Source organism: Rhamphochromis longiceps, linkage group LG11 (genome assembly GCF_057381845.1).
Source record: "Rhamphochromis longiceps isolate RC_006_pf linkage group LG11, R_longiceps_female_GT1.1, whole genome shotgun sequence".
In the NCBI taxonomy this organism is placed as follows: Eukaryota; Metazoa; Chordata; class Actinopteri; order Cichliformes; family Cichlidae; genus Rhamphochromis; species Rhamphochromis longiceps.
In genome coordinates this window covers 28458043-28470773 of record NC_140567.1, presented here as the reverse complement: position 1 = coordinate 28470773, position 12731 = coordinate 28458043, and the positions used below count along the sequence as shown (strand labels likewise).

The 12731-nt window shown below is 39.6% G+C and overlaps 1 protein-coding gene across 6 annotated transcripts in view; it reads left to right on the top strand.

Moving 5' to 3' along the window:
- Window positions 1–3535, top strand: part of map7d1a (MAP7 domain containing 1a) — a 40691-nt gene extending 37156 nt beyond the window's left edge. For all 6 annotated transcript variants that reach the window (XM_085423474.1, XM_085423471.1, XM_085423475.1 and 3 more), the window contains one exon: window positions 27–3535. In XM_085423474.1, coding sequence (XP_085279600.1) covers window positions 27–37 — 11 coding nt within the window. In that variant the 3' untranslated portion in view covers window positions 38–3535. The remainder of the gene's footprint in view (window positions 1–26) is intronic.
- Window positions 3536–12731: the final 9196 nt, after the last annotated feature.

Sequence of the window (12731 nt, the reverse complement as noted above, 5' to 3'; positions counted from 1 at the left end):
CACTTTTCTCTCTGCCTCATTCACAGAGGTCCTGTGACATATTCCAGCGCTGAAGTGCTTGTTGCCTTAGGCCACTGACCTTTCCTAGTCCTGCCAAAGCTCGCATTGCGAGCCCTGTGACCTGTGCCAATCAAAAAAAAGCAAGCATACTTCCCTCCGAAGATAAAGTGGGTCACAGAAGAAGATGACGACAAAACAACTGACAGAACAGGATGAAAGGTGTTGCCGCATACGGCACCGTTGCTATCGTTCATCAAACTCTTTGCAGCACCGATTCCATGCACCTTGCTACTCAACAGTATCATCCTTTGTACATTATAGTACAGCTGAGTAATGATTACAGTATACGGAAAAAGAACTGTTTTCTTTGCTCTTTAGTTATTTAACTAAAAGAAAAAAATTAAGACTGGGTACAACTTTGTGTATAATGTAAATGAACTTTACGTATCGGGAAAAGGAAGGTTGGATCAGTGGATTAAAGCTGTTTGAAAGGGAGTCATTTCATGCTACTCTATCATGAGTAGATATGAATAAAACCCAGATACTGTACATCCTGGTTTGTACAAAACTACCTGTACCGGTTTTTGAAAAAGGTAGACTGAGAAATCAGAAGATCTGAAATTAAACGTCACAAAGAATGGCTTGTTACTTTGTGTAAACATACTGTTGGTTCATGTCTAAACCTCAGCTATGATTGATTGTATGCATAACTGGATGTAATAATAAATCTGCAACCTTTACAATTAAGAAACTGTAAGTCATCAAAGGTCAAATGTCTGTAAACGGAGATCTCCTCCACTATTTAACAATTGAAGCCGTTTCCCTCCCCCACATGTGCAAGCATGACTTTTTTTTTTCTCATTTGAAATTCTGGCGCGTGTATATGCTATAGATATATTTTGATGTGCGATGTAAGGCCAGTGGGAATATCTCAAGTCTTATTAAAGACAAGTGGTCCAGTCTCTGTTCTAATCGTCCTTATGTCCCAACCGTTTAAGGATTTGATGCATTGTGAGATTATTCTTAGCCTGATTCAGATTAGTACACTTAAGAAATAGTTCATTTGTTATCAGTTGAATAGTTTTCTACTTTCATTTGCTTTGTTTACTTCAGACGCTCAACAGTGGCCCACTGTTACTGAAAGTAAAAAGAGAGCACATGCTAAGCAAAGGAAAACCGACATCTAAGCGGGACCACAAGCCTTACAGTCTGTGCAGCTAATGTGCTAGGCATGCAAGTTGGTTCAGCTGTCCATTTCTCTTTGGGTCTCCTTTTACAAAATCTCAACAAGGGGGTACATGCCACTCTATCTGCTGGCCCTCTTTCACTATATTCTGCAGGCCTGTGGGAGATCTGGCACGCTGTGTTTGCAGCCCTGTAGGCAGCTGAAGTGCACACAAACACAATTTATGCCTCCTTCTACCACACGTGAAAACATGCCACGCTGATCATATAAATTATGTGACTATGTTCTAACCTTGGTAGAATGAGGGATTAGATTTTCAACTTGAAACTGTAACAGAGACCCCCAGTGGGCTACATAAGATGAAATCACTATGGTAAATACAGCCAAACTGTCACCAAAATGAAACCGAAAGCCAAAGACGGAAAACTCTCTGATTCATGATTAAGGAGTAGCTGATCAAGATTTAATGCAAGTAAAAAAAAAATCTATTTTTTTCAAACTGTTTGATAAAACACCGACGTTTTTTTGGGAACTGCTTTTCTTACGGTTTCATTATTGCTACAAATTGCCTCTTAAGTCAAGCTAATGCTCGCAAACTTTCTTAAAGCAACAGTTTTTGCAGTTACAGCTGCGTCACTGCTTCAAACTTTTTTTAAAACGTGTTAAATAACACACATCTTTAGCTCGTATACGACACAGCTTTAATCTGCAAGACAGTTGACTTGCATGAGCAGGATGTTAACTTCAACCACATCTCCTCATTAGTTCACTTTGTTGTTCCTAAAGTTGTCCAAATGAGTCTGCTGCTAAAAGCTGTATTCATCGACCCCACAAGAGGGTGCAGCACCGCAGCATGGACTGCACATTTGACTTCTCTGTTTTCAGGCTTTAAACTTTATTACTGCAGTGTGTCAAAAGAGGACACAAACTGAAATGTCCCCATTTTAAAAATCTCTATATTTTTTCCATTAATAATAATGATAAGATTTCTGCCATTTTGTGCAGCTGATCTGTCAGTCAATCCCTGGTAATGTGCCGTACTTCTCAGAGGGGACCTGAGGATTAGTGGGGACTATTTTTAGGGAGGTGTTGCAAAGCAGTGGACAGTTACAGGTTGATTAGTGCCAAGTTTCAAAATAAATTCTCACAGAATGAGGGGTGAAAAAAAAAAAAAAAAAGGAACTGAAGGAGTTGAATGTGTGGATGGGAAGGGTCATCCGAAAGCCAAGAGTGGTAAATGAATAAAGCAACTTTGTGCCAGTTGAGGTAGTCAGATTGTCCTGGAATAGCCAGGCCACGTGTTAAATCCACCACCAACATATGGTGTTCAAACCTGTTTGAATGATGGGTGTATTATCTCCTCTGCAAGTGTGCTCAGGAGGTGGAGGTGTCACAATTCTGACGATATTTTTACTCTCTTGCGTGAATAACGCCTTGTTAAAGCTCATATTAACAGCAACGGCAAAAAGGAAACAACCAGCTTCAGTCGCCTGAGGACTTTATAAGCATGGTGTCAAACGTTTAATGAAAGGTGCTCCATGTAGAGAATGCAGCCAGCCAAACACTGGACATACATTGACTGTTTTCCTGTCATAAATCTCTGCACTTGAGGACTGTATGGAATCTTGCAAATGTTTCTGAATGGCAAGTGTGCCTGCTCAACCTCTATTTCGCATAAGATGTGGGGGGTGGGAGGGGATCACACGATGGCGTCCCACTCCAGATAAGACCACCAATCGCAACCATCAAAGCTCATGTGCCTAACCTCTGTTTAGTGTTTATACTCACCCCTATCTTTATCTGCTCAGCAACAAGCTCTCTCTGAGCTGCTCTCAGATGGCAGGCAGTATTAATGAAAGGCCACACAATGGCCAGCACTCACAGTAAGCGTGCTTCTCAATCCCTGGCAGAACTGTGGGAGCAGAGCAACCTCTTAGCTATTCTGATTAGAGATGGAAAGTTTTAAGGGTAACCAGGCTCTAGACCTTCTACTCCCCCCACCCCTAGAGAACTGATAACATGGAACTTTCTGAGGTTGCAGAAAGGACCCAGGGACTTGGATCGCATCAGAGGTAGACTTTGAGGACAAGTAGCAGCTGAGCCTACATGGACAGCTGTTGGATCATTGTCACAAACTGTCGGATGGAAGCTCTTTGATGAGATTCTGACGTTTCATCAAACCTCAAGTATTTAAAGAGTCTGGCCTCTGTGTTGCACTCTGCATTTGTGTTATTTTGAGCTGAGGGCATGCAATGTTTCCCCTGAATAAAAGCATGCTCCGATAAAGTGGGAACAGATTTACTGGACAAGTAGGCATTAACTTTAATAAAGCATCTGCTTTGTGGTCAACTTGTACTGAGAATCTTTTGTTAACAGCTAATAACAAAATGAAGGTTTGAATAACTGACTTGCTAACAGAAGGCTTTTATTGGCTTTTAATGTCAAGAATTTGTGCCAGAACAAATGCTTAACAATAAACTGTGCAGACTGTAAGTAGCAAACTCTGCTAATTGCAGACTTGATGAAGGTCCCATATTGTGAAGATGCACTTCAAATACTTAAAATAAACGCTGCCGTGTTACGACCAGTAAAAATATGAGGTTGCTTACTCCTTCCATTCCTCCTAGTATACGTACAACTACGTGCCCTCTCAGACTGACCAGAGAGAATATCCAGTTTCCACATAAAAACTGAAAAACGAATAGCCGCCAAGCTAACTGCTTGCTTCTTCTGAGATGATTGCCCAGGGGAGAACATATGATGATGCTAACTATTTGAATTTATGTGAAAGGGGAAGTTTCCACAGGACTTTATGCAGTCCTAAGAAAAACTACACTACTTCCAATATAAATGAGGTCACGACTAGCAGCCAGGTGCTGCCAATCAAATACACTTGATTAACTGATCATCAACAAGTGTAAGCACCTCTATAAACGCAGAGGTTAAGGAAGATTGCTGCTCTGGAGCATTCAGCTGTGTGCTCCACAGACGACCTAGGAGTGGATGTCCCAGCAAATTCACCCCAAAGGTCAAACCTCAGAGAAACTTAAAAAATACAAACCCCAAGAGCTACGTTTCAGATTTTACAGGAAGCGGTTAGCATGTTAAATATTAAAACTCACAATAGTACAATTAGAAAAAGACTGAAGAAGTGGCTGGAAGGGCTACATAGAGAAAGCCTCTTCTCTCATAAAACAACATGGCAGCACGACTAAAGCTCGCAAAGATGCATGTGAGCAAACCACAAGCACTTATTTACCATAATGTGCGTGGAAAGCTTTTAACCTGTCCCCCACAAGTGCGTACACAACATGACACTCGGATTTATGAAACATACGCACCGGCCTATTTTGATCTTACCACACTGTAATCATTCTGAACCAGCAGGCTTGTGCAGTCTGCATCCTACCTGCCACGTTTACTCGTTTACCTGCAGGTGAAACGGAGAAAGTGATGAATATAGCGTAGGTTACGTCATAGGAGTTCAGAGGAGTTTGTTTTGATCTCATACATGCGGCGTAGATTTAAAAATACCCCTAAGGCAAGAAATGAGGAGAAAGTTCAACTGAAGAAAGGCAAAAAAAAAAAAGGAAAAAATATATTTGTTTATCTTTTTATTACTACTTGTAGTAGTTGCAGTCTACATCTGCAACATCTACGTCTCACATCTGCATATGTGGCAGATATGCTGCACCCATATACTCCCTCAAGATCATTAACGCCTGCTTCTCAATTACTGCTGATAATGTTTCAGTCAAAGCCTTATGTGTCCTTGCACCAGAACTCTGGTCTAATCTAAGCTTAAAATATAAGCTTCCTTCAAGCTTTTGCACTTTCGTCATAAATGTGCTATGCAAATAAAATCTAATTAGCCAGGTCTTCATTTCTTAATATACATAGTCAGAGACACTTCTGATTATTCACACAGAGGTTTGTGCATATGCACTGTTAACAAATGAGGGCCAATGTCCTCAAATGACAGACAATACCATAATGGAGATGTTTGGCCATAATGAAGAGCCATGTTTGGCAAAAAGCAAACACAACATATCAGCACAAACACCCCTCATATTAAGTGTCAAGCAATGATGGCGAGGAGGGATTATTTGGGCTTGTTTTGCACATTGCTGTCACCGAGTCGGCCAAAGTATTCTAGAGTCAAATGTGAGACGATCTATCAGAAAACTAAAGCTTGGCTGACATTTGGTCATACAACAGGATAATGGTCCCAAGAAAAGCAGCAATCTATAACAGAATGGCTAAAAAGGAAATGACTCAGGGTACTACAATGGCGCAATGAAAGTTCAGAACTTAACCTCATTAAAATGCTTTGCCGGACCTTAAGAGAACTGTGCAATGAACTGAAGCAACGCTCTATAGAAGAGCTGATCAAAATTCCTCCACAACAATGCAACAGACTTTTAAAGTCACACAGAACACAAGCTATTGCTGCTAAAAGTGGTTCTACGATTCTGGTTCTACATGCTCCTGGATTATGAGGTGTACTTTTTTAACATTGCACTAACCGGCACAAAAATGCAAAACTCACAGTGACACTATGGGAAACTTTAGGGGATTACCAGCAAACGTCATCCTCTTGAGGCCACAAATGTCTCTACAGAGTGTCAGCCTACACTGCATCCACAGGGCTCGGCAACTACTGTGGTGAGAGGCTAGAACAAGGCAGTAACAAATTACACCCCAGAGATTTCACATTTCGACGGCACACAGGTTTGATTTCAAAGATCTGTTATCTCTTCATTTTCAAGCTGATAGTTTTACAGCATTCCCTGCTAATCATCGCGCAGAGCTTCAGTTCTGCTAGCTTGCAGTGTTGGTTATTTTCAGTTCATTTGCTAAATGGGAATTAATCCCTACCAGCCAGAGCATGTGCCTTTGGCACTTTTCTTTTCATTCCATTTTGGAAAAAAGAAAAAAAAAAGAGGCTAATACGGTGGCTCATGAGGCACAACATAGGGATGTAAATATGTTTAAGGCAGAAAACTGATCTGCTGTTGGCCTGTGTTAGTGTTGGCTCACTAAGGTAGGACCCTTATAGATGACTTCTTCATGATAGACCACCTGCAGTGTCTAATGTCACTGTGAAGTATATCCTCACCCTGCTAATGTGTTGTGTTTGGTTGCTGTGACACTGGAACATCACAGCCACAGGAGGAATCAGAGGAAGCCACACCGACTAGTTTTTTTCCACTGGGAATTTTCATGTGACTGATATATTACTGAGCTACTTTCCCAGATTTGAAATTACATCTGGAACTAAAATGTGGTTTGTCACATTATTTTCTCTATAAAAGTTATTATTCTCCATAATAATGACAGAGTTTTGTTTGAAAATACTAAATTCCCTCCATCAGGTTTCTGTCAGTTTACTTAATGTTGTTGAGACAGTCATTTTTCAGCCATCCTCTCTCTCTCTCTCTGTGAATTTGATTTTGCTTTACTATCAAATTCTGTTTGTACCTGCATTTATGTGAACACGCAGATGCTTTTTTAAGTGTAGGAATGTGTGAAAAAGGTTCCAAGAAAGTTTATTTGCATGATACGTGAGAACAGCTGTTGGGACCCTGGAGAGTAAAGAGTGTGTAGAGAGAAAGAGGGGGAGGTGAAACCAGTGACCGCTCGGTACCACAGTGACCCTGAGTTGTCAGCGCTCTCACAGTAAAAGGATTCATGTAAACGGGGGGAAAAAGGGACACAAAGGGACATGTTTCTGTTTCACACCACACAGGGCCAAAGATCAGCCACACTTAGTCACATCGATGGCAGTGTTAGTGAAAAAGAGACTGAAACTGTCATTCTTCTTAGATACTGAATGAAAAGAAAAAAACAACAACTAACACCTGCGTTTGAGTTTTCAATTGTGCTGAAAAAACCGCTGTTAAGAAGAACTTTATAACCACGTTTTTTCCGAGAATTAATGATGCGCTGTGAGCGTGATGCAACGGGTTTCGTCTTTGTTCTCACAAAGGTACAAAAAAACCTGATCATCTTTCGCAGAAGTAAAACACATGATAAAAATGTGTGGCTCATTATGTGGAAAATGACAGATGTGTCATTCGCAGCATTGGTGCAACTCTTGCTGTTAAAAAGAAATAAATACAATTATTCTTAAAGGAGTTAATAACATTCCTGTTTTTAAAAAAGTTTCCTGACTTTTCTTTACAGATATTTGTCTGTGGATGCTTTCTGAAGATTTTTGGCTTGGTCATTATTAGTATAACAATAGCTTAATAGTAGCTTTCATTTGACTTGAATTCACAAACCACATGTAATATAAGGAAAATTTGAACAGGCTGCAAAAAGAAACCAAATTGCAGTGAGCTAGTTTCAAAGATTATGTATTGTTCTTTAGCTATGAGAGGAAAGAAGATGAAGTACCTTAGAATAATGAAAGGTGGCTTTATTTCCTTTGTTCTCCAAGCAAAGTTTTAAGCTAAACACAGGACATTTTTACCAGCTGTTATACTGCAAAACTAATAATAAAAAAAAGAGTGTGTGTGCCTACATGTATAGTATATTTGCTGTAGTCCTTATACTTCCTGGTAATATAATGCCGTGCAAAGGTCTTGAATCACCCCTCGTTTCTTTATACTTTGCTGGGAAAATGGAAAAAAGTGCAGGGACTTTATGAACTGTGCAAACATACATGGAATTAATGTATATATGGGAAACAGAGCTTGCTTGAAAAAGCGCTTCTATGTATGTTGGCTGCCCTTTGTTCTGATATTCGACACTGCTCAATCCATAGCTAGTCCATGACTGATAGTCTCCACTACGTGTCTTAATTTGGCTGCCTTTTCTTTCAATTTCCCAATTGTGGCTTCTTGATAGCCAGCCTTCCACTGGGACCATTTCAGAAGGAACTTTAACAAAAGGAGACTTTGCTGTTTTTCCCCCTGTTTCCTGAGAACATGACTTTCAGATACTGTCTGTGCACTGTAGATTGCTTTTATGCCTGCCACTTATTATTTTCTTCTCTGCTTGTCCAGTTTCCTCGACTTCTTTCAGGACACACTGCAAATGATTCTGAGATATGCCAAGTTTTTGGCTAACAGCTCTATGGGAATGGCAAAATTTATTTTATGTTGTGAGACTGTGTTATAGTTGGCAATTTTCACAGATTCAGCTAAACTAAGTGGGAACAAGTTATGTGTTTTTTATAATAGAATGGTAGTAACAAGGTGCCAAAGATACAATTTAAAATGCTAATTTGTCTATTATGTGTAGACAAAACACTGTTCATCCCTTTTTTGTTCTCAAATGATTTGTAGGCCAGTATTAAGTGGTTTAACAAACAATAAAAACATCCTCTGTAAACAGTCAGGTTGCCTAAAAATGTGCCAGTGTCCAAAGAAAAAAGACCATCAGAAAGGAAACTGTTGCTCAAAACCACTTTAAAAAACTAAATCAGACTCCTTGTAAGCAAAATATAAAGATTATGAGGGTGTTCAAGACTTTTGCATAACACAACAAGTCCACATTGTAAGAATGAATGATCATTTTAATCATGTATGGTGACTAACTTAAACCACAAAACACAAGAATCTTTTTAAATTCTGCTGATCTTGAAGAAACCAACCAAAGTCCCAATTTATTGAATATTTTCTGTCCATTTTCCCTGCGGGGACTTGAGGCCCAGCTGGTTCTCGCTTTGAGTTGGAAAGTCCCCCTTTGTGCATCTTTGTACTCATCTATTTTTTCAGTTTCTTGCTCTTTCCTTCACACATGAGAGAAAACCACTTTGCCAAAATAGTTGACTGTCTGGTTCTTCAGTTTGTTGCTGCTGGGTGTGACGTGGCTGAAAATTTGCCTTTTGGAGGTGTCATCCACTGACTTACTTTATCTTGAAATTGTCAGGGGCTCCTCCCACCTGGACAGAACATGATATTTAGTTTATTAATTAGCATTAGGATCTTGGACTTCAAGCATACACTAAGATAAAAAGAAATAGAGTTCAAATGTGACAGAAATAAGTGCACACATGGTTTAGAAACAAGTGAAGGAAATAAAAGAGGAAATCCAGATATAGTATATAGATATACTGGTTGTTGGCTGAATATTAAACTGTTGATGTCTTAAACACACTGTGAACATACAGTGCAGATGGATATAATCTATAAAGTTACTATAACCACATGGTGCTGACAAACCAGAAACATTTTCTCTTGATGTATTTTTCCAGTATCTTGCCTACATTTGCTGTCCACTTAGACCACTGGTATAAAAATGTATGACAAAATTAAACAAACTGACATTTAACTGTGATACTGGCAGTACATAAAAGGTCAAGGAATCAACAGCGGTATTACATTCTTAGCATTAATGCTTCCTGGAAATCCTTCAATTGACATTTTACTTTAAGAGCACAAATGTGAACCTTATGCTAGGACTTACTTAAAAAATGGTGTATGGATCGCCAAATTTAGCAGTATTCAGCTGGGAACCATGAATTTCATGGCCGCTGATTGAGCAGGTAGACCAACTGACAGACTGACAGTGCCTTGGCTGACCTTGGCTGTTATCGTGCTTAAAATAATAAAAGACGAATTCATCTCAAATTAAGGAAAAACTTCTTGATTTTTTTTTCTCCTCACTCTATGCAAATCAGGAATAATTAAAAGAGCTGCATACAGTATTCAAACAAGGACACAGGATTTGTTTCTGAGACTATGGGGCCTAAAAGAAAGACCCCAAGACATCAGTGTTTGTTGTAAAATAATGTCAGGTTGCACGCTGCGTAATTATTTCAAGTAGTTTGATACTGCTTGGGTTTAAAGAGTCTTTCAAAATTTTTGTCCTTGCTGTGATATTTCCAAACAAGGAAATAAATACTGATGATTGGCATAAACAAAGCTGTGGGTTACTTTGGAAGAAAAGGGCACTGGACTCAGTTTAGTTCACAAACTTGCATGTTCCAAAAAACAATTAATATAACCCTGATAGAGTGGAGTGAGCCAGAGAGCAAGCCTTTGTAGTCTACACTCACTCTCTCTCTCTCTCTCTCTCTCTCTCTCTCACACACACACACACACACACACACACACACACACACACACACACACACACACACACACACACACACACACACACACGCACACACACACACACATTTATTAAACACACATTAAACACATTAAATGACTTCAAGCATTGAATTTTTCTAGATTGGATTTAGTGAAATTATAAGAGTGTAGCGTTAGTAACATTGCTTATTCTGAACTAGGCCAACCACTACTAAGTGACATAATTGCATGTCATCATGACTCAAATTCACTTCTTTGTCAAGTCAATACTATTCGCCCCCTGCTGTGTTACTCAGTAAACTGATGTTTATTTGTATCCTGTAAAAACCTGCATGACAAATCCACCCTTTTGCACAAAAGAGAACTGTCCTGTCTTTCCTTTTCCACAAAAAAGAAAAAAAGAAAAAGCAATGGAAAGGGGAACACCAGAACTGAAAGTACTCTACATGTGTTCGTCATCTGGTGTGAAAAAGGCCCTAAATCAACCTTCAGTAAAAACTGAAAAAAAAGAAAAAGATGATCTCAGTAAGCTGCAGGGGATGCAAAAAAGCTGGAGAAAAAGGGAAATCTCGAGGTCCAGCATCCAGGACTTGTCCAGTGTCCAAGCCCTGTAAAGCCAACTATCTCTGCACACAATGATCATAAACAAATATTTCCCAAAGACTGAGTTCTATTTCTGCTTATGTGGACACGGAAGATGTAAAACTTATGCAGCATCTTAGATTTCAAAAGGACCAGGGGAAAATACACAAGTTTAACAACGGGATGAAAATAAGAATCATGTTGATCTGAATGTTAAGCAAAGCCAGATCGCTCCACAAAGCCTCTGAGTGATGGATTGATGGTCAGGTTGCGGACAGCACACAGCTATTGCATAATTTGGCTGCTCTTGTTTACAAGTTATTTCTCAGACACTATCTATAATCTAACAGTTATAATATAACAGCTCAAGACTTCATGTATTTGATACAGTGGCGCAAAAGTGTTTTATTGCAGTGCCAATAACACTCTGAGCAACAGTCAAAGCAGCACAGCGTATGCAAGAAATATTTAATAGGTGCAGAGGTTAGACAATTTAAGAGGAGGTAAAGTTTGTGTCCTTCCAAATGAACCTGTTGATTTCATCACTCAGAGTTTTAAGCTGTTTATGAGAGGAACAATTTCAGAGTGCCTTGCGAGTTTACAAAAGTGCAGTATGTCACCATTGCTATTCTTGAACGCCACAAGCTTTCTAAGCTCTACAGCCTTGGATGTAATGCTGACAGACAGCTTGCTCTCTCCCTCTGCCCCTCAACAGTCATTCCTCTCTACGCAGAAATAGGAAGTAAGCTCTGAACGTCACTGTCGTGTTAAAAAAAAAATGTTTGTGAGCTGGAAGATGCTGTGTGTGTCAACATGAGAGACGCAGAGTGATGGAACATGTGTGACAACGTGGCTGCTCTTTGCATTGTGTGTAAGAGAGTGTGTAGCGACAGGCTGTGCATGTGTCTGCAGCACAAGTCAGACAGAGAAGGGGGAAATACCGCTTAACCGAACCTTGGAGCGCAACCAAAAGCCACAAAAGTAGCTCTGAATCCAGCATCTCTGAGCCGTGTAGAGATGTCTAGCAGGACAGCACAGAGCTGAACAGAACAGTGGTTCTATTCAAACCAAACCATTTTTTTCCCTGGCACAAGTTTGAATGGGTATAAAATGAGACCACTTTTTTTTTTCTTTTTTACAATCATAGATTTTGCAGAGAAAAAAATATTAATGTGAAAACAGAGAGGAAAGCATTTTTCTTCCTTCTATAACAGTAGCCTCGGACCATATGTGTCTTAGAGTCGAATGCAACAAGATTTCATTTTACTCTACAGCTACAAAAAAGTGTTTGGGTTAAAGATGATAGAGCCTCACTTTTTCCTGGTGGGATTGTTTTCTTTTCGGAAGTCAAGAGGACTGGAAATATTTCCCTCAACTGGAAGAATCAATTCACCCTTTTTACTCTGCCTGTCTTCTGTCACTCCTTCTCTTACATTCTTCTACAAACAGAGGACTGTCAGTTAAAACTACTGACTACCTGAGAATATTATCTTGAAGTCATATATCCCATCAGACCCCCCCCCCCCCCCCCCCCCCCCAAAAAAAAAAAAAAACAACCACAGAGGGAGCCAAAAAAAGCACATTTTCCTGATTAAACTGACCCCATGAAGAAAAATAAGCACCAAAACAAAGCAGGGGTTCTGACTCATCACATCCTTATATTTTCAATTATTTCAGTCATAAGTTAAAAGTTTCAGATGTTTAGACTTATCAGAGTTTGTTTGAAATACGAATGATTTCATTTTCTTCATGAAAAAATAAATATGGCTTGGAAATGCCTGCAATAAACAACAAACGTAGATAAGTGCATGGAGGACGGGATGGCATAGAACACATACAAATATATAATTAGAGCTATAAACACATCTACAGCGCATACTGCACATTCCGTCGTGCTGTACAGTAGATATCTGAGGTCT